The following is a 26,042-nucleotide window of genomic DNA, read 5'->3' on the forward strand; positions in this document are numbered from 1 at the left end:
TCCTGGTTCTGGAAGGCATTCTGCACACTCATTGGGTCGTCGGCCAGCCGGTCCTCTGAGTTTCACCCCCAGTCTAAGAGCCAGTTGGAGCAAGACAATCAGGACCTGTTTGACAACTCTTCACTGCTTCGTCTCCGCCAACCCCATCACCTGGAGCCAGCAACTTGTGTGGGTGGAATATGCCCGCAACACGCTCCCCTGCTCAGCCAGGTCTCTCGCCGGGTTATCCGGGGTCCTGGGGCGGTGGGTTATCAGCTCCCGCTCTTCCCCCGGTCTGCTCTTCTCAAGACCACCTCCAAGTATTGACGTTAGGCAGACCGCCCCAGGACCCCGGCTCCCTGGTATCGTCTCAGGCTGTCACGACTTCCGCCAAATTCGGTCCCTCTCCTTGTTTGGGCGGCGTTCGGCGGTCGACATCACCGGTCTTCTAGCCATCGCCGCTCCACCTTTCATTTTCCATTTGTTTTGTCTTGTTTTCCCGCACACCTGGTTCACATTCCCTCATCAGACTAAATGTATATTACCCTCTGTTTCCCCCATGTCTGTGTGTGGAATTGTTCTTTGTCTAGGGTGTTACCTAGGTTTGTTTGTTTTGTGTAATCTGGTTCATGTTACCATGGTTGTGCTTTGTGCTGCCTTGCCTGTGTCTTTTGGCCAGGGTGTATACTAAAGTTCTCCTGTTATCACCCATCTCTGCTCTCCTGCGCCTGACTTCCCAGCAACCAGTCACTCACCCCGTTACACGGGCAGACGGTATGGCTGTCCACTTGGGATCTGCCCCTCTGGGTGGAGTCCCGCAAACTTTCCCCCCTTTTATAAGCCCTTTCCCATCTCTAGGATTCTTAGTCTGTCTGCTGTTTGTCTTCTGTTGCCCAGCACCCTCCGTATATATCCCACTTTTCATGTATCAAGGATTAAACAGCCGTCTGTGTCCTCATTTAAAGGGCTCTTCAAAGAAATTATAGGAAATCCTCCACAGTTTCAATTTGAAGAACCCCTAAAGGATATTCCAGGAAACTTTTATTTTTAGTCCTTTGTGAACCTCTTCAGGTTTGGTGGGTCCCCCGCGGTACGGTTTAGCTAATGTAGGCTAATGCGATTAGCATGAGGTTGTAAGTAACAAGAACATTTCCCAGGATATAGACATATCTGATATTGGCAAAATGCTTTAACTGCTCAACACAGAATGTGCGCACTCCCTCAAGTTGTCTGGAAAAAAATATAATTTATATTTTATTCAGCTTTGTTTAATTGTTTTCTTCATACTATAAAATAATGCCACAGAATTCTAAGCAAATCTTGTCTGCTAAATGAACAGGTGTAGTCCACAGCAGTATGGCATAGCCGGATGAGGACCTATCATAAGGACAACTAAGAGTATGCTATTCTGTTCTTCTGAAATAGACTACATTTTCTTAATATCATGTTTCTTTGCCCTGTCTAAAATAAATAATGGAAGGTTATTATGAAGGTGTATGCTATATTATATGGATTTATTAGACAAAGTGTAGATGTCCCAAAGGTCTGCATCAATGGCATGTAGGTGTTTGGAAGCCAGGAGATGATAAATGTGTTTATTTATTAATGGTCAATTACCGTGAGACCGACAGTTATTTGCTTGACAATCACCGGCTGAAGACATTTTGTGACCACCACAGCCCTAGTTATGATTGATTTTGCTTCATATCAGTAAGGTTTCACACCTGTATGTTTCACCTTGAGATTACAGGCAAAACCGTGAGAAACAAAATGTATACTGAACAAGAATATAAATGAAAAATGTAAAGTGTTGGTCCCATGTTTCATGAGCTGATGTAAAAGATCCTAGACATTTTCCAGATGGACAAAAAGCATCTTTCCCGCTTCTTTCCCCGCCTCAGTGGCACCTTTAGAGCAGCGACGCTCGCCGCCGACCTCTGACTGGGGACCCTAGCAGCGGGCCCCGAATGGATGGGAAATTCCAGCAGCACCGGACAGGGCGACTCCGGCAGCTCAGGACAGACGGGCGACTCCGGCAGCCCAGGACAGACGGGCGACTCCGGCAGCCCAGGACAGACGGGCGACTCCGGCAGCCCAGGACAGACGGGCGACTCCGGCAGCCCAGGACAGACGGGCGACTCCGGCAGCCCAGGACAGACGGGGACTCCGGCAGCCCAGGACAGAGCCCAGGACAGACGGGACGGCAGCCCAGGACAGACGGGCGACTCCGGCAGCCCAGGACAGACGGGCGACTCTGGCAGCCCAGGACAGACGGGCGACTCTGGCAGCCCAGGGACAGCAGCCCAGGACAGCGACTCTGGCAGCCCAGGACAGACGGGCGACTCTGGCAGCTCAGGACAGACGGGCGACTCTGGCAGCTCAGGACAGACGGGCGACTCTGGCAGCTCAGGACAGACGGGCGACTCTGGCAGCTCAGGACAGACGGGCGACTCTGGCAGCTCAGGACAGACGGGCGACTCTGGCAGCTCAGGACAGACGGGCGACTCTGGCAGCTCAGGACAGACGGGCGACTCTGGCAGCTCAGGACAGGAGGGAGCACCTGGAGGAAGGAGACTGAGAGACAGCCTGGTGCGTGGGGCTGCCACCGGAGGCCTGGTGCGTGGAGAAGGCACCGGATAGACCGGACCATGGAGGCGCACTGGAGGTCTCTAGCACCGAGCCTGCACAACCCTACCTGGCTGGATACTCCCCATAGCCAGGCCAGTGCGGCGAGGTGGAACAGACCGCATTGGGCTGTGCTGGTGAACTGGGGACACCGTGTGTAGGGCTGGTGCCATGTACCCCGGCCCGAGGAGACGCACTGGAGACCAGATGCGCTGAGCCGGCTTCATGGCACCTGGCTCGATGCCCATTCTAGCCCGGCCGATACGAGGCGCTGCGATGTAACGCACCGGGCTATGGCTGGGCACCGGGGACACCGTGCGCCTCACGGCATAACCCGGTGCCTGCCCGGTCCACCTCTCTCCACGGTAAGCATGGGGAGTTGGCTCAGGTCTTGATTGATTGATTACAAATTATGTCACAAAGGAAAACGTCCCTAGTGGACGGAACAGATATGACAGCTGGTTACAAAGAGAGGGGGTTGGGTTTGAGTGAAAGAGTGGGAAGACTGAGTAACAAAGGGAGAAGCTATGCTATCATAAATACAGTATCTTATGCATTCTAAATTACCGCCCATTTGAAAAAGGAAAATGCAATAAATATTTACTCTGAGCTGCACTTCGGTAGATTGGTCATAGATCGTAGGCCGGGTGGTCCAGCATGGATCTCTGGTCCTCTGAAGACTTTCTAGTGGTGAACTGGGGCGTGGTAGAATGGATACTCTGTCCGTCCTCTCCTAGCCCACTTTTAGCGGGCGGAGGGGGTAGCACTTCTTTAGCGAATAAGAGTTCAAAGTTCATACCAAGTTGCCATACTTTAAGCTCATGCTATATTCTGACTGTTATAGTCGAAATTCATCCTTTTGGCGTGTAGGTCGTTACCTTCACATTGAAATTCGATGCCAATTTCGTTAGGTTCTTGCTGATGTTGGCTTAGTTCTGTAGGTGGTCTTTGTCCTATCAACGTGGGGACTGCCAGTCCGCACGTCCTTGGAACAGAAAGTTACATTTTCGTCAACGGGTTTATATAGTGGTGAAAGAAGGGCGTGTTTCATAGTTTTACAACCCATGTCTGTTCACTTGGGCAGGACCTCTGAGTGAGCAGAGTGGTGTTATGACAAACCATGCTCTCATTTAAGAAGCTAAAATTACATTTAATCTTTTCACAAATAGTTTCATATTTAAACATTTAAAATTGCGCTACAATTCCATGTGAATCTGATAACTAGAATATGTGGACTATCCAAGATACAGTTTATGTCATCCTATCAACAGTAATAATGTTTCAGACGCCAACTGATCTGACATCATATTCATTAAGTACCAACACATATTTTCAACTGGTTGGATTACCGAAATATGGTTCCGTTTACCATCTTCTGATGTTCTCTGTCTCTCTATGTTAACAAAGGGATTTTCAATAGTGACATTGGTAGAGTAGAGAGAGGAAAAAGGGGAATGGTCAGCGTCATGACACAAGATATGTAAACATGATTAAAGTGCCATTATTAAATTGACGAGTGATCAATTTATTAAAGTGGCCAATGATTTCAAGTCTGTATGTAGACAGCAGCCTCTCTGTGTTCGTGATGACTGTTTAACAGTCTGATGGCCTTGAGATAGAAGCTGTATTTCAGTCTCTAGGTCCCAGCTTTGATGCACCTGTACGGATGTCGCCTTCCGGATGGTAACGGGGGGAACAGGCAGCAGTGCCCATCTTAATCTTTTCTTTTCATTGGCCAGTCTGAGATATGGCTTTTTCTTTGCAACTCAACCTAGAAGGCCAACCTGAAAATCAGCTGTTTCCAGTTACAATAGTCATTTACAACATTAAAAATGTCTACACTGTATTTCTGATCAATTTGAGGTTATTTTAATGGACAAAAGAAATCTGCTTTTTTTTTCAAAAACAGGGACATTTCTAAGTGACCACAAAATTTTGAACGGTAGTCTACATTTGGCAACTATTCCACCTGCAGTCAATAGCGCTACAGCTGATAATCTGGGAATCTGACAACAAGCAAAACATAAACAATGGTCTAACCTTAAACACACAGTAGAACAATCTGAAGGTACATAAGATGCAGGTAGAATGCCTAACAACCATCTGCCTTATAGAGGATGGTCTCCAGTATTGTTGGACATTGCTGCCTGGTATCGCTGTGACCTATGGCATTACAGTCCTAGTTTTAGCATTTGACGGTTTGATTAATGCAGGCCAATGAGAGGTTATCCATTTCAATATGGAGTTTACTGTTAATAAGCAACCAATGTTAAACCTTTAGGCTTACTGCTTCGTAAGGAGTGATATTGAGGAGAAACTGAAAAATTCAACACAGAGGACATCAAAGCACCCACTTTGCAAAATGAGTACCAAACTCCTTGTTAGATATTCACCAATCTCCTAGGATACGGCCGCCACACACAATAATCACCCAGCAAAAATGTTGCCTGTATAATGCTCTTGAATAATGCTCTTCTTAAACAATTACTGTTAGCCAGGAGAGGGGCAGGTGTTGGCCTGCACTGTGAGATCTGAGAGGACATCGGCAGAGTGAAGCAAGAGCGGAACCATTTCAAGGCTTTCGGTGTGACAGCATAACACATCTCAATATCAAAAGACAATAGGAAGGAGAACTGTAAATGGATCGTACATCAAGGGACATAATCTAATAAATGGAAGCAGAAATCCCTATATTATCCACTGCTTATATCCCAATAACATGAGCAGAGGATAACGGATTTGCAAAAGATACAGGAAATGTTTCCCAAAACTGAAAAAGTAGAGAGGCTATATAGAGCCAGGACAAAGCTGCAGCCGGGTTCGTGCCAGTTCATTGCTGTCACTGCCTACACATTCAGTTGATGCAATCGCTGAGACAACAAATGCCATGAGAATGTCAGACTCACTTTTTAAAGAGACAACTGTCTCAGTTCCACAACCAACATCCATCTCTGCAACAACACAAAACATATGGGATATCTCTACCTGTTATGGAAGAATATGTTAATAAATACTGTGGTGAGGTCTAAAGAAACCCCAGTTTAAGAGAGAATTCATCAAGAGAATGAAAATATCAAGCTCTTTTGATAATGAGTAGCATTTAAACAGCTCCATCTACAAAATATGTTCTGTAAACCTTTCAAGTCCTCTCTGTTTTGGACATGGAACAGAGGCAGATTTACTTCAATAGAAGTACACTATATATAAAGAAAGTATATGGAAATTCTGCCACACTCACTGCTGAATTGGTGTACAGAAATCGGGGAAACAGCCATGCAATCTCCTTAGACAAACATTGGCAGTAGAATGGCCTTATTGAAGAGCTCAGTGACTTTCAAAGTGGCATCGTTACAGGATGGCACCTTTCCAACAAGTCAGTTCATCAAATTTCTGCCCTGCTAGCGCTGACCCGGTCAACTGTAAGTGCTGTTATTGTAAAGTGGAAACTTCTAGGAGCAACAACAGCTCAGCTGGTAGACCACACAAGCTCAAAGAATGGGACCATCAAGTGCTGAAGTGCGTACCGCATACATTTCACTACTGAGTTCCAAACTGCCTCTTGAAACAACATCAGCACAAGAACTGTTAGTCTGGAACTTCATTATATTTTTCCTTTATTTAACTAGGCAAGTCATTTAAGAACAAATTCTTATTTACAATCACAGCCTAGAAACAGTGGGTTAACTGCCTTGTTCAGGGGCAGAACGACAGATTTTTACCTTGTCAGATCGGGGATTCGGTTACTCGTCCAACGCTCTAACCACTAGTCTACCTGCCGCCCCATGGGTCTCCATGGCTATGCAGCTGCACACAGGCCTAATATCGCCATGCGCAATGCCAAGTGTTGGCTGGAGTGATGTAAAGCTCACCGCCATTGGACTCTGTAGCTGTGGAAACGCTTTCTCCGGAGTGATGAATCACGCTTCACCGTCTGGCAGTGAGACGGACATATCTGAACGCCACCTGCCCGAATGCACAATGCAAACTGTCAAGTTTGGTGGAGGAGGGATAATGGTCTGCGGCTGTTTTTAATGGTTCGTGCAAGGCCTCTTAGTTCAAGTGAAGGGAACTCTTAACGCTACAGCACACAATGACATTCTAGACGATTCTGTGCTTCCAACTTTGTGGCAACAGTTTGGGGAAGAACCTTCTTGTTTCAGCATGACAATTCCCCTTGCACAAAGTGAGGTCCATGCAGAAATGGTTTGTCGAACGGTGTGGAAGAACTTGACTGGCCTGCACAGATCCCTTACCTCAACTAGGGCTGTGGCGGTCACAACATTTCATCAGCCGGTGATTGTCAAGCAAATAACTATCGGTCTCACGGTTATTGACTATTAATGAACAAAAACACATTTAGCATCTCCTGGCTTCCAAAGATGCAGACCTTTGGAATATCTACATTTAATCCATGTAAAATAGCTTACACCTTCACAATAAATCTATTATTTATTTTAGATAGGTCTAAAGAAGCATGATATGAAGAAAATGTAGTCTATTTCAGAAGAACAGAATAACATATTGTCCTTAAGTTAGGTCCATCTGGCTTTGCGCTACACTATTTCATTAAGCAGACAAGAATTCTGTGGCATTATTTTATATAATTTTATAATTTGAAGAATACAATTGAACAAAGTTGAATAAAATAAAATAAAATATTTTCTCCAAATGATTTGAGGGAGTGCGCACATGCAGCTATTGTGTGTTGAGGTGTTAACAAATAAATAGGTACTCCATTATGTTTCATTTAGAGTTATTAATGTAACTTTAGTTGTTCTACAAACATTGGCCGATATGTTTTTGAATTTTAATACGTTATAAGGCTGCATGATGCGACTCTAATGATGATTTGAAAAATGCTTCTCGAAAGGCATGAGCTCTGATTTTTTTTTTTTTTGTGCAGGCTGTACACACTTCACCAGTCTCGCATTCACAATTTGACAAGCATTTGCATTTGATATTGCCTCTAATTTCACGGATGGATCCCCTTTGTGTGGTCTTAATGCACCCTAAAGAAATCAATGCCCATTGCGGCCAGTGGCTGTTGTGCCCTTCTCCCTGAGTGCTTCACACTCCGAAGCACCTCTCCCTCACATGTCTGTTTCACCTTTCTCTGTTTCTTGCTCCTGTTTCCTAGTGCTTCCCGGTTTTGACCCTTCTGCCTGCCCTGAGCCAGCCTGCCGTTCTAAACCTTGCCCCACCACACTGGATTACTGACCCATGCCTTCCCTGACCCTGAGACTGCCGTTCTGGACCCTTTGCACCTTCTCTGGATTACTGACCCATGCCTGCCTTTGACCTGTCGGTTGCCTGCCCCTGTATTAGAAATAAACGTTTGTTTCTTCGACACTGTCTGCATCTGGGTCGTACCTGATTTGTGATAACATGATCGGGTCTTTCTTACAGGCTACAAGTGAAGACAGACACATTGGGGATGCAACTGCGCACATCCTTATCCAATTCCGAGGTGCATATTGAAGATATTGGAAGAACTGTCCACATTGACTTTGTCAGCCAACAAGATGAGTAAGCTTAACGAACAGCAAAATAACTAGCCTATGTCAATCTACTATCCCGCATTGTACAAATTTGACCTATTCTATTCTGTGAAAGAAATGAATATTCCAAACATAGTCTGGGACAGTTGGGTATACGACAGATCCCAATTAATACAACCACTAGCATCAAAAATACTTTTTAGCTTAAAATGTTAAACTATTAGGCTATTTCTTCACATTATAAGCATAGCAATGCACACATGGCAGTATGCTATAAATGTGAAAGTATAGAATGTCATATTTTGGGGGAGGTATTTTCATACATAGCAGTTTTACCCCAGTTTTACTGTTTAGAAATGAAATCATTTCATGTATCTAGTCCTCCCATTTAAAGGTGCCATAATATTTTGAAGAAATTCACTTATGTGTATTAAAGTAGTCAAAAGTATTTGGTCCCAAATTCCTAGCCGCCATATTCCTAGTACTTGCAGTTAGTTTTGGTTGTGTTTCAGATTATGTTGTTCCAATATAAATTAATGGTAAATAATGTATTGTATCATTTTGGAGTCACTTTTTTGTAAATAAGAATATGTTTCCGAATACTTCTACATTCATGTGGATGTTACCATGATTACAGATAATCATGAATGAATCGTGAATAATGTTGAGTGAAAAAGTTAGAGGCACAAAAATCATAGTCCCAAGACATGCTAACCTCTCACCTTCACCAATAACAGCAAAGGTTAACCTTTTTTAGGGGGGGTATGATCTTTGTTCCTGATGATTCATAATCATGTTAGTATCCACATTAATGCAGAAGTGTTCATTAACATCTTATATTCTAATTTAGAATGGGGTGGCATATAGTCTAGTGGTTAGAGCGTTGGGCCAGTAACTGAAAGGTTTATGGCTCGAATCCCTGAGCTGAGAAGGTAAAAATCTGTTGTTCTGCACCTGAACAAGGCAGTTAACCCACTGTTCCTAGACAGTCATTGTAAGAAATCATTTGTTCTTAAGGATCAGACCCTTTTTTTCAATTTTCGCCTAAAAGGACATACCCAAATCTAACTTCCTGTAGCTCAGGCTCTGAAGCAAGGATATACATATTATTGGTACAATCTGAAAGGAAACACTTTGAAGTTTGTGGAAATGTGAAAGGAATGTAGTAGAATAACCCAATTGATCTGGTAAAAGATAATACAAAGAAAAAAACAACCATTCTTTTGTATTTTTTTTGTACCATCATCTTTGAAATGCAAGAGAAAGGTCATAATGTATTATTCCAGCCCAGGTGCAATTTAGATTTTGGTCACTACATGGCATCAGTGTATGTGCAACGTTTTAGACTGATCCAATGAACCATTTCATTTATGTTCAAAATGTTGTATAAAGACTGCCCAAATGTATCTAATTTGTTTTTAATAACTTGTCATGTTCAATATTGTGCACTCTCCTCAAACAATAGCATGGTATTATTTCACTGTAATAGCTACTGTAAATTGGACAGTGCAGTTAGATTAACAAGAATGTAAGCTTTCTGCCAATATCCGATATGTCTATGTCCTGGGAAATCTTCTTGTTACTTACAACCTCATGCTAATCGCATTAGCCTACATTAGCTCAACCGTCCCATGGAAGGACACCGATCCCAGAGGTGTTTTTAACTGGCTTGCCTAGTTAAACAAAGGTAAAAAATACATTGAAAAAATGGGAGGACTTGTTACAGTTGCGGCAAAATATATTGGCACCCTTGCACTATTCTTCAATAATTCCCATTTTCTTCTAAAATAAGTAAAAACAAGTAAATAAATGAACCAATTGTATTTTTGTAAAGTTAAATTTACAATTTTAATTAAGGAAATAAAGACAAACGGCATTAACAAAATGGAGCTAGTACTTAGTTGCACAGCCTTTGGCCAAGATAACTTCAGACAAATGATTCTTGTATCCATCAATGAGCATGTTGCACCGTTCTACTGGCAATTTTGCTCACTTTTCAGCAGCAAACTGTTCTAATTCTTCCACGTTTGAGTGGTACCCTTCACTAACCGCTTGTTAATAGAATTATATGATTAGAATGATTAGAATATTACACTCTGAAACCATATGATTGTATGAAATTGATTAGAATAATTTAGACTATTTTAATGCTGTGTGTGATGTAGTCAGTAGACTAAATTTTCATCTCTCGCGTTTCTTCTTGAACTTTTCCTTGGTGCTTTTTGATGTGTGTTCGTGGTTGTTTTCCTGCTGGAAGACTCACAACCTTCAATGGGGACACAGTTTTTGAACAATGGGTTAACAATTGGACTCCAAAACACCTGTTAATCTGATGATTTCATGATGCCTTGCAAATGTTTAAGGCTGTCAGTACCAGAGGTAGCAAATCAACCCCACAGCATTATCAAAGCTCCCCATATTTGATTGTAGGGAGGGTCAGGATGCCAAGGTCTTTTGGAGTGCAATGTTCAACCCAGTGTCCAAAAACTCTGTCTCTGTTGAAGGTTGTGGAACTGCCAGAAGGACAACAACCCCAAACAAATGCACCATGGAATTGTTCAAGAACAAAAATGCTGAATTGTTCTGGAGTGGCCAGCAAAGAGTCCAGATCTGAATCCCATCCATAACCTGTGGAGAGATAAAATCAGCAGCTGGTGAAGGGCACCCCTCAAATATTGAATAATTAGAGCAGTTTGCTGCTGAAAAGTGGGCCAAATTGCCAGTAGAAAGGTGCAGCAAGCTACAAGAAACAATAATTGCCAACAAATGTTTATCTTGGCCAATGGCTGTGAAACCAAGTATTTAGCTCCAGGGTGCCAATACTTTTGTCCAGACCATTTGTCTTTATTTTCAAAAAATAAAATGGTAAACTTAAGTTTACAAAAAAACATTGTTCTGGATTGTTGAAAATCCAATAACATTGTAACCAAACATGTATTTAAATTGTTTTACTTATTTTAGAGGATATTTGAATTATTTAAGAAAAGTGAAAGGGTGACAATATATTTGTCTGCAACTGTACATAAAGTGATTTCATTTCTAAAACGGTAAGACGGGTAAAATGGATATGTATAAACATACCCTCAAATAAAAGATGACATTCTGTACTGTCACATCATATGAAATATTTGATTTCAAATCCAAAATAATGGAGTATAGGGCCAAATGTACATCATAAATTGGCATGGCATCTGAGTAGAATTCAAATTTCAACTTTCTCACTCAGTTTCACTCATCTTGATCTCAGTTGATCATAAAAAAAGACAATGCTAAACTAGTACAGAGATCTAACTTGTACATTGTTATTTTGGGATATGTCTTGCTGTTTCCTACCATTAGATGTGATTCCATAAGACTGTATCTTGGGAAACCCTCCAGATCTCTTGGGATGTCATACTGTACTCGTTGTGGGTTGTCTAATTAAAACAAAATAAACTCTCAAATGTCTTAATTTTGAAAGATGTTGTTCCATTTATATCAAGCTTGAACTTTTCATAGGTATGATCCAGAAATACACCCCCTGTTCTTTTAGCCCATCGAGAAGCATTGCATGATATCAGAGTCGAGAGACAAAATCTATATTTAGAAGGAGGCAGTGCAGCAGGTGTGATGTTAGCCAATTAAACTCAACTCCAGGATGTACTTCACATCAACTGAGTTGAGTGGCGACCAATGTTCCCTCTCATTTTTTTCATCACTGAGCAAACTTCATCTCTGCTGAGCGCAAACTTGAACATTGTTAAAATCCTGTGCAACTTCCAGTGCGCGTTTACTGTGACCACTGAGGCTGTACCTGATTTAAGTTACAGTTTTAACAGTGGCCAAGTAGCCTAATGTGGTTATTTGATCATAATGTAGGCCTACCAGAGTGGCCTACCATAAAAAACAAAATGGATCCCATAACATATTAACAAAGAAATAGCTGATCTGTCAACAAGTCTACACGAGCAGCAAATGTGTGGTGTTCAATGTAGGCCTACATTCCATGAGACTTTTGAAAAAGGCTTGACATTAATCTGCTTATCCCCTTGTCCTTCAGACAAGGAGGTGACTGAAAATGTTGTGTTGTTTGATGCAAGAAACCCCTTTACAAAATAAAATATTATTACCATAACATTATTAGAGAGAATCAGACAAATGATGCTACCATCTGTCTTTTGGCTACTTAGCTTATTCAAGACTGTCTCAAAATACAACACTGCCCCTATAAGTTATACAAAAGCTCTTTACCTGACTGGCTTTTCAAAGATGGCTAGAAAAGCACACATTGTGTGCTCTTGTAGGAAATAACCACCCCACCATTGTTGACTAGAAATCAGCCATAACTGGGCTAATAACTCACTAACTCGCAAAGAATATGAACAAATGTGCACAGGTGGCAACATGCAGCTCTCACTTTGACATAAAAACAAGCTCCTCTACTCATGCTATAAACACAGTCTAGCTCAAAGTGAATGGCACAGACCCATATATGTCAACAACTATTTGCATGTAAGCTTACTTCAGCTTTGATTGGTTATGTGTCACGCCCTGGTCGAAGTATTTTGTGTTTATCTTCATGTATTTGGTCAGGCCAGTGTGTGACATGGGTTTTTGTATGTGGTGTGTATGTAGTGGGATTGTAGCTTAGTGGGGTGTTCTAGGTAAGTCTATGGATGTCTGAAGTGGTTCTCAATCAGAGGCAGGTGTTTATTGTTGTCGCTGATTGGGAACCATATTTAGGCAGCCATATTCTTTGGTTGTGTTGTGGGTGATTGTCCTTAGTGTCCTTGTGCTGTGTTAGTTTGCACCAGTTTAGGCTGGTTCGGTTTTCATTACGTTTGTTGAGTTTGTGTTTTGATTTGTGTTACGTTGTTTTATTAAACATGGATCGCAATCTACACGCAGCAGTTTGGTCCGACTCTCCTTCACCACCATTAGAAAACCGTAACATTATGACTCACCGGTCTGTGTAGAGTACAGGCCTGAGTGCTCCCAGTCAATGCAATATAATCCTACTCTTAATGCGCTCTGCCTACTAGAAAATCTCTTTCACTGTTTTTTATACTATGTATTGCATAGTTTGTTTTGTTTTGGTAGGTAACATTGAAAGTGGCTAATATTCCGTTGATTCAATCACAATTCCCACAGTAAAGGGAAATGTTCATAGTGTTAACTAAAGGGGAAAACTAGAAAGTTGAGTGAAGTTCAATCTCATACATCTCTGCATGAGCAGAAATGTCTTCTGCGTGGCGCGCATTCATGCAGCTTAGAAGGAACATTGGCATGACTGTGTGCTGACATCACATAAAAAAAACTACAGATTTCAGCAAACAAAAATACTGTTTATTTGCACGCTATTCTTTTGGTGCTGAAATCCATAGTTTTTATCAAAACTTAATTTTATGTGAAGTCGGAGCTCCAGTCCACCCACACTAGTTGCCGCTCAACTTCGTGGATGTGATGTATATCAGGGAGTTGAGTTTAATTGGCTAGTGCGATGTAAGGTATCTGAAGATGGGAACTGCTCCCATGGGTGACAGCGCTTATTCTCTCTGTTTTAATTATTTATTTCCCCTTTAATATGCTGCAGACGACAGCAGCGTTGGGGCAACGGTCATATGGAGACTGCTGATGTCTGTAGTTCCCAAGTTAATGAACGTGCTTAGACCGGTAAGCTTGGGGAATATGGCTTTGCCCTGTGTTATGATCCCCACTCCATAATCTACCTCCCTGAAGTGGCACCAGTGTGGATAGACTAGCCCCTCACCTCAAATGTGTCTTATTTCAGCATCTACATTATTCCAATTATCATGGTATATTACAGCCTCCCTGCTTACATCCACCAACAAAGATCCCGTTTTGTTGCTTGACAACACTCATCAGAAGGCCTTGACTCCATTATATTTTACCTTTTTACTTTTTTTACCTCTCAGGGATCTACATCTAGGCAATGCCCTTTCCTTGGATTACCTCTCATGTTTAAGTGATGTCTGTACCAAGAACCATGTGGACTGTTCCTACACAGAATAGCCAGACAGCCATAATGACTTTCTATCAGTTCCTGGGATGAACACAAGCATGGAAGTAGGGGACTCCCTGCTGTTCCATAAACCACCTCTCCCGTGTGCCTCCCTGGTAAATAACAACATTTCCCAGGAGTCTGTCAAGCAATCACTAGGGGGGGAAATCACTGACATCCTTGACTGTTAAAGTCCTGCAACATCAGAGTAGTGATAAATCTGTCCCCTATGAGGAAAAATGCAGAGGTCATAAGGGCTAATGATCAATGGGCTTTGGGATTCTTTGTGCAAATGGAAAACATCATCAACAAATACATTTGGGTAAATGACATAAGAACTCTCCTGTTTCTTGGTGCAATGTTATTGTTCTGATTACCTGTTCCTTGCAAAGCTGAGAACTCCATAGCTCTCATCAGGAACTGCTTCTCTGCTGTCTCATAGCAACCTATAAATAGAAATGTCCCTATTAGGCAGTATGGCTGTGATGGCTGGAACAAGTTGTGGCCTCTTTAATTGTGCTGTAAACATGTCCTGTTTTCAAGATGATGATTTACCCATTATTTTTGCAATATAATAAATCCAAGACAAAAATGTCAAAAAACATCTGCAATGTGTATTCAAGAAATAAACATGAGTGTATTTGTTTTTGTGTTCAGGAGAGCTAAATATTGCAACCAAATTACAATTTTGATGTCTTGGACATGTAGACACCCTGAGATGATTAGGCTACTGAACCTAACATCAGCACAAGTTTTCCACTTCTGTCATAGGGCAGACAAGTGACAGCCACCTTCCCTGGCTCAACATCTGTGATGTTAATATGAATGATCACATGAAACTGTATAACTTCCGTGTACAAAAATATTAAATTATACTTTTTGTATATACTGAATCTTGATTCTCCCTATGTTGTGGGAGTGGGACATAGGCTAATCTATGAAAATGTTTTGTCATTATATGCTGTAAAAAAAAGCATGTGTTATAAAACTGTGAACCTTTCCATTTTATTGGAAGGTAGAACTGGATTGTTTGTGTGATGCATGACAGAAGTTCTCACCAGACGCAATCTTTATTTTTGTTGACTCTGACGTCAAGAAAATGCACGTTTCATTCACCAGGCAAAAAAAAAGAAAGTTATTTACAACCTCAGTATCTTGAGGTTGTGGTTGTTGAATACGCAGTGAAAGGAATGCCGCCTAATGGATTGATTTAGAACGTTTCCCATAACAAAAGCGAGGAGCATGATGCGCTATGCTGCCAGAGCTCTGAACCTAAACCAGGACAGTATTTGAGAAGCTCCGAATAAATTCAGGGACTATAAAGAAGAACCTTGTATTTTCATTTTTTTTCCCATTATGTTTCAGGGTCGCTAATGACAAAACATTGGGACAGCTTTGAACATGACAAGCCTGCATCGGGTAAGATAAGTGGTTGAATGACAGGTACACCTTCTTGATATCTTGAACATAAGAATATGTGGATTAATGCAGGTTATTTTCACAAAAAACGTAAATAGTCTACATATTAATATACCATTCATGACTTCATACCAAGACTTCATACCAACATTTTAAAACCCACACACCTTTTTGAGTAGACAAGTATATTATAATTCGATAATGGAAGATAGTTTAGCTAATGATAATATTAAATGTGAGGAGTCCATGGTTATGTGAAGAGTCTATATAACACTTTAAATTGTGGTCCTTCGGGTTACTTCTGTTGATAACAAGTTTACTGTTATTTTATACGACATAAAGGAATCATAGTAAGTAATATATGTCTGTAAAAAAAACTCGCCTACATTGTACAACAGATCAGGAATTTGGTAGTGAAACGTTTTCTAACAGATGCGCATCTCTAACACAAGTTATCCAAAATGAGGGCCATGGACAACGACGCGGTATAGCGTAGTCTAATGGTAATCTATTCAACAGATAATGCACGTTAGGTAGCCTACCCGAAGAAGATACATCTTAGTTGTCGTTGAATCGAGTAAGAAAAAATGATCTGAACATCACATAGATGTTTTTGCTGAAAACTTGTGACCCAACTCTTCAACTCTTCTAGGATGATTAACGCTTATGGTGACGATGTTTTTTTTTCTACAACCATATGATTATCTCAATATGTCATGTTATTTATTATTGGTATTTAATGATCGAAAAGTTCAACTAATTAATTTATAGGCTTGGATCTGGGATGAATTTGGTCAATTACAGAGCAACGATAACAAAATAACATTACAATATTGAATACTAGGCTATTGTCCATCTATATCTAACAAGCAATACATTCAAGATAAATGGCTTGACTACATATAGGCTATAATGCACATTCGTCCATCTAATTGATGTTTTATACAGGGAGATGGAAGCATACAGAATATACATGTGACAAGTTTTGGCCACTATTCACAAAATTATATATTTTTCGTTGCCACTAGCACAGTTTACTGTTTTGACAATAAAACTACCTAAATAGGTATAAAGTTCCTTCCACAATTTCCATACCTGTTCATGTCTTAATAAAATAGATTTTTAGAACACGGACTGCCTCCTTGTGGTAGTCTTGGGAGAGGCTTGGAAAGTATCCATTGTGCTTGTGTGTTTGTGATAATACTAGATGGATGAATCAGTAAGCCGACCTATATATTAAGCAAAATTTCATGCAAAATAATCTATGGTTTGTTTGAAGGGCTGCAGGTAGTGACTACCTTTCACCACTGAGGGAGGGCACTATCTGTGTTTGTCTTGGCGATGATGGCAGACATACTAGAGCTGCGGACAGACGGGAACTCTCTCCTGAAGGCGGTGTGGCTCCGACGCCTGCGGCTCACCAGGCTCCTGCTGGATGGTGGTGCCTACATCAATGAGAGCAATGAGCGAGGAGAGACACCGCTCATGGTGGCCTGCATGTCCAAACACAGCGACCCGCAGAGCGTGAGTAAGGCAAAGCTGGTTAAGTACCTACTGGATAACAAGGCTGACCCCAACATCCAGGATAAAGCAGGCCGGACAGCCCTGATGCACGCCTGCAGCCAGAGGGCGGGACATGAGGTGGTGTCCCACCTGTTGACCAATGGTGCAGACCCAAGTCTGGAAGACAGGAGTGGGGCCTCTGCTCTGGTCTATGCCATTAACGAAGAAGATAAGGAGACCCTAAAGGGTCTCCTAGACGCATGTAAAGCCAAGGGCAAAGAGGTCATCATTATCACCACAGACAAGTCACCCTCTGGCACCAAAACCACCAAGCAGTACCTGAATGCCCCCCCTTCCACAGAGCTAGAGGATAAGTGCTCCGCTGCATTCTGCACCACTCCCTCTGACATTGAGCTCATCACCTCCTCATCACCTAACTCAGCCGAGCAGCACAACACTATCTTCAGTTTCCAGACAAAGTTGAAAACATCGTCGAGCACAGCAGCAAAGCTTCCCAATGGGCCGACTTCACCCACGCTGCGACCAGCCAACCCCAAGCGTGCTCGTTTACCCCAGCTGAAACGTCTGCAGTCGGAGCCCTGGGGGCTGATCGCTCCCTCCGTCCTGGCTCCAGCTGAGGCCCACGAGGAGAGTAAAAGAACCACCTCTGATGAGGACGTTGTCACAGGCATCAATGGACTTTCTCTGTCCAAGAGATCGACTCTGTCTCGACAAAACAGTGTGGATGGCAAGGATGTGTTGTTTCCACAAATTTCATCCTCATTATCTGTCCCTCCAACTTCCAAATCGGCATATGAGAAGAGTTTGTGTCAGCAGCACCAGCCCCTAGCCCGGCGTAGCACCGTCCCTGCAGAGCAGGACAGTAGCAGTAAAACTGGGCTAGCCAGTTTGAGAGACACAGTCTACAGGAGATGGCTGGGCACTGACCACTATGACTCAGACTTCCAGCTGTACTCAGACTGTGGCATGCTGGACTCTCCTAAAGTTCCTCTAGAAAGGAAGAAACTCAACGGGTCTCCGTTAGCCATTCTGACCAACTCCAGGGAGTCCATAGACATCAACAACAGCATGTCATCTCCCAGCACAGCACGGCGGTGCGCACCAGGCCTCCTGGAGAGGCGAGGCTCAGGGACTCTGCTGCTGGACTACATTTACCATACCCGGCCTGGCCATCTACCCCCCCTGAACTTCAACCCCAACCCTCCTATACCTGACATTGGAACCAGCAGCAAGCCCTCATCCCCTCTTGCCTCAGGTTTCAGATCAATAGCTCCAGTAGCAGCAAACTCACCAAATAGAGGCCAGCTCAAGTCAAAGAAGAAACTTGTAAGGAGGCACTCTATGCAAGTGGAGCAAATGAAACAACTCTCTGCTTTTGAGGAGCTGTAGTGGGACTCATTGTTTGTAGATGTAGCAATGTTCACCACATAAAAAAAAACTTGTAACTTTTCTAAAGAAAATGTCCTGATTTTGTAGATTTTTTTTATTTCAACCTTTCCTCTTAGAAAATCAGTGGAACAAGAATATAACTTGCTTATACAGTTGTAAATGTTATTAATGCTCTTAGAATATCAGCACCACGTATTCAACATTACAGGTTAGACACTAGCAACATCTCAAGGTAACAACTGATGGCTGAGAGATTCAAAAACATTAAATTTCTAGACAATTAAAAATCACAAAAACTATTTGAATGTAACCATATGAATAACAATTATTTGTTGGGCCATCAAGTCCTTTAGATGTGCAATCCTAAGAACACATACAGCAGGAGATACATGTGTAGCCAACAAACCAGATGGTTGCGTAGAATTATGTTATTCATTCAAAATGCAGGTGGGCTAACTAGAAATACAAAAAAATGTGTTATGTTTTGTATGTTGTAGCTCTAGTATGAAAGGGAGTTTGATTGTTTTGTATGTTGTAGCTCTAGTATGAAAGGGAGTTTGATTGTTTTGTATGTTGTAGCTCTAGTATGAAAGGGAGTTTGATTGTTTTGTATGTTGTAGCTCTAGTATGAAAGGGAGTTTGATTGTTTTGTATGTTGTAGCTCTAGTATGAAAGGGAGTTTGATTGTTTTGTATGTTGTAGCTCTAGTATGAAAGGGAGTTTGATTGTTTTGTAGCAAACTTGTATACAGTGCCTTCAAGACAATTATCGGAAAAGAAGGTGGATCAAAAAGTTATTTATAAGTCCCAATGCAACCAAAAGGTGTTTTGTTTTAGTGCCGTTGGTTTCCTGCCCAATATGAAAGGCTAAGAAAACATAAAAATCCTATGACTTATATGCCTTAAGTACAATTAAAGAGATTGTGGAAATCAGCACTTCATTATCGTAAATTCCAAATTGCCCAAGAGAAAAATAAAATGTTGTTTCTCCAAATGTTTTGTAGATATAGCAGGGCATGTATTTTCATACATTAGTTCCATGACAAAACAACACAAATTCAGCAAAAAAAGCAACTGCGTTTATTTTCAGCAATCTCAACATCTGTAAATATTTATATATAATAATTAATATATGCCATTTAGCAGACACTTTTATCCAAAGCGACTTACAGTCATGTGTGCATACATTCTACGTATGGGTGGTCCCGGGGATCAAACCCACTACCCTGGCGTTACAAGCGCCATGCTCTACCAACTGAGCTACAGAAGGACCACAATATACATAACAAGATTCAACAACTGAGACATAAGCTGAACAAGTTCCACAGACATGTAACTAACATAAATGGAATAATGTGTCCCTGAATAAAGGGAGGGGTCAAAAGTAACAGTCAGTATCTGGTGTGGCCACCAGCTGTATTAAGTACTGCAGTGCATTTCCTCCTCATGGACTGCACCAGATTTGCCCGTTCTTGCTGTGAGATGTTACCCCACTCTTCCACCAAGGCACTTGCAAGTTCCCAGACATTTCTGGGGGGAGTGGCCCTGGCCCTCACCATCCGATCCAAATGGTGCCAGATGTGCTCAATGGGATTGAGATCCATGCTCTTCGCTGGCCATGGCAGAACACTGACATTTCTGTCTTGCAGGAGTGAGATGTTACCCCACTCTTCCACCAAGGCACTTGCAAGTTCCCAGACATTTCTGGGGGGAGTGGCCCTGGCCCTCACCATCCGATCCAAAGGGTGCCAGATGTGCTCAATGGGATTGAGATCCATGCTCTTCACTGGCCATGGCAGAACACTGACATTCCTGTCTTGCATGAAATCACACACAGAACGAGCTGTATGGCTGGTGGCATTGTCATGCTGGAGGGTCATGTCAGGATGAGCCTGCAGGAAGGGTACCACATGGGGGAGGAGGATGTCTTCTCTGTAACGCACAGTGTTGAGATTGCCTGCAATGACAACAAGCTCAGTCCGATGATGCTGTTACAAACCACCCCAGACCATGACGAACCCTCCACCTCCAAATCGATCCCGCTCCAGAGTGTGTAACGCTCATTCCTTCCATGATAAACGCGAATCCGACCATCACCCATGGTGAGACAAAACAGCGACTCGTCAGTGATGAGCACTTTTTGCCGGTCCTGTCGACGGAAGAGCACTTTTTGCCGGTGATGTTGTTGCCGGTGATGTCTGGTGAGGCCCGGCCTTACAACAGGCCTACAAGCACTCAGTCCAGCCTCTTTCAGCCTATTGCGGACAGTCTGAGCACTGATGGAGGGATTGTGCATTTCTGGTGTAACTCGGGCAGTTGTTGTTGCCATCCTGTACCTGTCCCGCAGGTGTGATGTTCAGATGTACCGATCCTGTGCAGGTGTCGTTACACGTGGTCTGCCACTGTGAGGATGATCAGCTGTCAGTCCTGTCTCCCTGTAGTGCGGTCTTAGGCGTCTCACAGTACGGACATTGCAATTTATTGCCTTGGCCACATATGCAGTCCTCATGTCTCCTTGCAGTATGCCTAAGGCACGTTCACACAGATGAGGAGGGACCCTGGGCATCTTTCTTTTGGTGTTTTTCAGAGTCAGTAAAAAGGCCTCTTTAGTGTCCTAAGTTTTCATAACTGTGACCTTAATTGCCTACCGTCTGTAAGCTGTTAGTGTCTTAACGACCATTCCACAGGTGCATGTTCATTAATTGGTTATGGTTCATTGAACAAGCATGGGAAACAGTGATTAAACCCTTTACAATGAAGATCTGTGAAGTTATTTGGATTTTTACAAACTATCTTTGAAAGACAGGGTCCTGAAAAAGGGGCGTTCCTTTTTTTGCTGAGTTTAATATCTGGACACTACAAACGGAAATACAGACTTTAGTGGTTGTTGTTCCTCTAGAATATAATTTACACTTATGGCAATTGAAGTAAAAGTTAATACAGCTGCTATGTAACTTAACTGTAAGACATTCCTTCTGTTTAAACATTAACATATTTTGATGCATAGTATTTTTGTATGTAGTTTGCTTTATATTCTAAATAAATGTCTCTAAGCACTTGTCATTCAACAGTTTCTTACCAAATGCAATGATGTTTGAATGCATTTCACTTACAGAGTTCATCATCATCAGACGGTAATATGTGTTGACTGCTGTGTATAGTTTCATTCTAAAGGCTAGGCCAGTCCTGGTGGTAATCAGGTCCATCATTCCAGACCAACCATGGAAGCACTTAAGTCCCACAGCTTCTTGGCAGCTGCCCTGAGGGCCCACAGTTTTTGAGGTGCAGTCACTTTAGCTAGGATAGAAAACAAAGTCAACTGCAATGTCTCTCCTGCCCTCTATCCACCATTCATAGTGACAATAGCAGTAGGTGGATCGTTCATATTTATGAATGTCTTATTCAATGCGTCTCTATAGGCTATAGTTGTAAAGGTCAAAGAAAACATAATATCCCCCCCAAAAATATATACTTTTTCTACACCTAAAGGGATCCTAAAACTCCTAATCAAATGATCCATGGTATGACCATCTTAAAACAATTCCATGTGTTAGCTTAATGCATCTGTTCCGAGAAAGAGATGAAGCCTGGGCCAAGTACCATAGAACCAAAAATCAGAATGATTGGAAATCATATAGAAAATTAAGACACGCCAGTAAAACTAAAATTAGAAATGCAAAAGCCTCGTTCTATATGGATAGTCTTATAAAGAATTCAAAAACAAGCACAGCAGTTTTGGAAATACACATATTGTATTACCTTTTAAATAGGTTAACTAACCAACCCATTCAGCAACTAATCCTCCAGGACATTCATGAGCCAACAGATATAGCTGCTGTTTTTAATCACTATTTTTCACCTATTAGCTCATCTGTGACCTCAAATAATAATTCTACCCATAATTCCATTAATGCTACAGTGCCTTCGGAAATTTTTCAGACCCCTTCCCTTTTTCCACACTTTGTGACGTTACAGCCTTATTCTAAAATTGATTAAATAAAACATTTTAGTTATCAATCTACACACAATAACCCATAATTCCAAAGGAAAAACAGGTTTATTGAAATGTTTGTACATTTATAAATGTTTTTAAACTGAAATACCTTATTTACATAAGTATTCAGACCCTTTGCAGTGAGACTCGGAATTGAGCTCAGGTGCATCCTGTTTCCATTTATAATCCCTGAGATGTTTCTACAACTTGATTGGAGTCCACCTGTGGTGAATTCAATTGATTGGACATGATGTGGAAAGGCACACACCTGTCTATGTAAGGTCCAACATTTGACAGTGCATGTCAGAACAAGAACCAAGCCATGAGATCAAAGGAATTATCCGTAGAGCTCTGAGACAGCATTATTTTTTATTATTTTTTATTTATTTTACCTTTATTTATACAGGTTTTTTCTCATTGAGATAATATCTCTTTTCCAAGAGAGACCTGATCCAATAGCAGGAGGGGGAACAACGTTTCAGACAAAACAACTCACATAAACTAACATAACATTAAACAAAACTATAAACACACATACAGTACAACAATTATATATTACATTAAAAATACAAACATCTTGACTAAAAACAGCTGGCCTAAAAACAATTACATTATTATTGCAATTATGTTGAGGCACAGATCTGGGGAAGGGTACCAAAAAATGTCTGCATAATTGAAGGTCCCCAAGTACACAACGTCCTCCATCATTCTTAAATGGAAGAATTTTGGAACCAACAAGCCTCTTCCTAGAGCTGGCCACCCGGCCAAACTGAGCAATCGGGGTCGAAGGGCCTTGGTCATGGAGGTGACCAAGAACCCAACGGTCACACTGACAGAGCTCTAGAGTTCCTCTAGAGTTCCTCCACCAATCTGGCCAGATGTAAGCCACTCCTCAGTAAAAGGCACATGACAGCCTGCTTGGAGTTTGCCAAAAGGCACCTAAAGGACTCTCAGACCATGAGAGACAAGATTCTCTGCTCTGATGAACACAAGATTGAACTCTTTGGCCTAAATGCCAAGCATCACTTCTGGAGGAAATCTGGCACCATCGCTACGATTAAGCATGATGGTGGCAGCATCATGCTGTGGGGATGTTTTTCAGTGGCAGGGACTGGGTGACTACTCAGGATCGATGGAAAAATGAACGGAGCAAAGTACAGAGAGATCATTGATGAAAACCTGCTCCAGAGCACTCAGGACCTCAGACTGGGGCAAAGGTTCACCTTCCAACAGGACAATGACTCTAAGCACACAGCCAAGACAATGCAGGAGTGGCTTCAGGACAAGTCTCTGAATGTCCTTGCGTGGCCCAGTCAGAGCCCAGACTTAAACCCGATCTAACATCTCTGGAGAGACCTGAAAATGGCTGTGCAGCGACACTCCCCATCCAACCTGACGGTGCTTGAGAGCTTCTGCAGTGAATAATGGGAGAATCTCCCCAAATATAGGTATGCCAAGCTTGTAGCGTCATACCCATGGAGATTTAAGGCTATAATCGCTGCCAAAGGTGCTTCAACAAAGTAAAGGGTCTGAATACTTAAGTAAATGTGATATTTTTATACATTTGCAAACATTTCTAAAAACATATTTTCACTTTGTCATTATGGGGTATTGTGTTTAGATTGATGAGAATAAGAAAGAAAAAATCATCCATCTCAAATTAAGGCTGTAAAGTAACAAAACGTGATAAAAGTCAAGGGGTCTGAATACTTTCCCAATCCTCTGTAGGTCTTTTTTCCATTTAAAAAAATGTAACCTTTATTTAGCTAGGCAAGTCAGTTCAGAACAAATTCTTATTTACAATGATGGCCTACCCCGGCCATACCCGGACGACGATGGGCCAATTGTGCGCCGCCCTATGGCACTCCCAAACACGGTCGGATGTGATACAGCCTGGATACATGGAACCAGGAGATCAACACCGCAAATCAGAAATGTGACTTTATAAAGATGAAACCAACTGATATACTGCCTCTCCTCAATTAAATAAATATCAAAAAAGGAGCTGGCCTGGATGGACTGGAACCCATATTTATAAAGTGTGCTGCTAATATTATAATGTATTCTCTAGTCCCCCCGATATCATCCAGAAGGAGAGGTCAGTACAGGTGCATTAAAGCAGGGACTGAGAGACTGAAAAACAGCTTCTATCTCAAGGCCATCAGACTGTTAATCAGCCACCACTAACATTGAGTGGCTGCTGCCAACACACTGACTCAACTCCAGCCAAATGGGAATTGATGGGAATTGATGTAAAATATATCACTAGCCACTTTAAACAATGCTACTTAATATAATGTTTACATACCCTAAATAGTATCTCTATCCACAGTTAAACGAGTCCTATATCAACATAACCTGAAAGACCGCTCAGCAAGGAGGAAGCCACTGCTCCAAAACAGCCATAAAAAAGGCCAGACTACGGTTTGCAACTGCACATGGGAACAAAGATTTTGGAGAATTGTCCTCTGGTCTGATGAAACAAAAATAGAATTGTTTGGCCATAATGACCATCATTATGTTTGAAAGAAAAAGGGGGAGGCTTGCAAGCCAAAGAACACCATCCCAACCATGAAGGGGTGGCGGCATCATGTTGTGGGGGTGCTTTGCTGCAGGTGGGACTGGTGCACTTCACAAAATAGATGGCATCATCAGAACGAAAATTATGTGGATATTTTGAAGCAACATCTCAAAACATCAGTCAGGAAGTTAAAGCTTGGTCGCAAATGGGTCTTCCAAATGGACAATGACCCCAAGCATACTTCCAAAGTTGTGACAAAATGCCTTAAGGACAACAAAGTCAAGGTATTGGAGTGGCCATCACAAAGCCCTGACCTCAATCCCATAGAAAATGTGTAGGCAGAACTGAAAAAGCGTGTGCAAGCAAGGAAGCCTACAAACCTGACTCCGTTACACCAGCTCTGTCTGGAGGAATTTGCCAAAATTCACCCAATTTATTGTGGGAAGCTTGTGGAAGGCTACCTGAAAATTTTGACCCAAGATAAACAATTTAAAGGCAATGCTACAAAATACTAATTGAGTGTATGTAAACTTCTGACCCACTGGGAATGTGATGAAAATAAATAAAAGCTGAAATAAAATAATTCTCTCTATTATTATTCTGACATTTCATATTCTTAAAATAAAGTGGTGATCCTAACTGACCTAAGACAGGGAATTTTTACTCTGATTAAATGTCAGGAATTATGAAAAACTGAGTTTAAATGTATTTGGCTAAGGTGTATGTAAACTTCCGACTTCAACTGTATCATCATTAATTTAATTTAGACTTACAAATGATCAGACCCGGTCGGTCACAGGCTTGGATAACACTGGAGGCCCCTTTGTTCTCCACAGAGATGGGTAAAGCTGCTTTTATATTTTGATTTGTTTAACACTTTTTTGGTTACTACATGATTCCCATATGTGTTATTTCATAGTTTTGATGTCTTCACTATTATTCTACAATGTAGAAAATAGTCTAAATAAAGAAAACCACTTGAATAAGTAGGTGTGTCCAAACTTTTGACTGGTACTGTATGTTTGATGTATTTATGCAGGCCTCATCTAAAAAAATAGAACCTAGTCTCAGTATGACTTCCCAGTTCATTGTT

General features: G+C 41.9%; 1 protein-coding gene across 1 annotated transcript; it reads left to right on the forward strand.

Moving 5' to 3' along the window:
- Positions 1-15,359: 15,359 nt before the first annotated feature.
- On the forward strand, positions 15,360-19,574 carry LOC123992602 (ankyrin repeat domain-containing protein 34C-like). Its single transcript, XM_046293875.1, has 2 exons — positions 15,360-15,522; positions 16,802-19,574. Exon 2 carries the CDS (start codon positions 16,864-16,866, stop codon positions 18,433-18,435), a length of 1,572 nt encoding a protein of 523 aa, XP_046149831.1. The 5' UTR covers positions 15,360-15,522; positions 16,802-16,863; the 3' UTR covers positions 18,436-19,574.
- Positions 19,575-26,042: the final 6,468 nt, after the last annotated feature.

The sequence above is a fragment of the Oncorhynchus gorbuscha genome, linkage group LG02, assembly GCF_021184085.1.
Source record: "Oncorhynchus gorbuscha isolate QuinsamMale2020 ecotype Even-year linkage group LG02, OgorEven_v1.0, whole genome shotgun sequence".
Taxonomy (NCBI): Eukaryota; Metazoa; Chordata; class Actinopteri; order Salmoniformes; family Salmonidae; genus Oncorhynchus; species Oncorhynchus gorbuscha.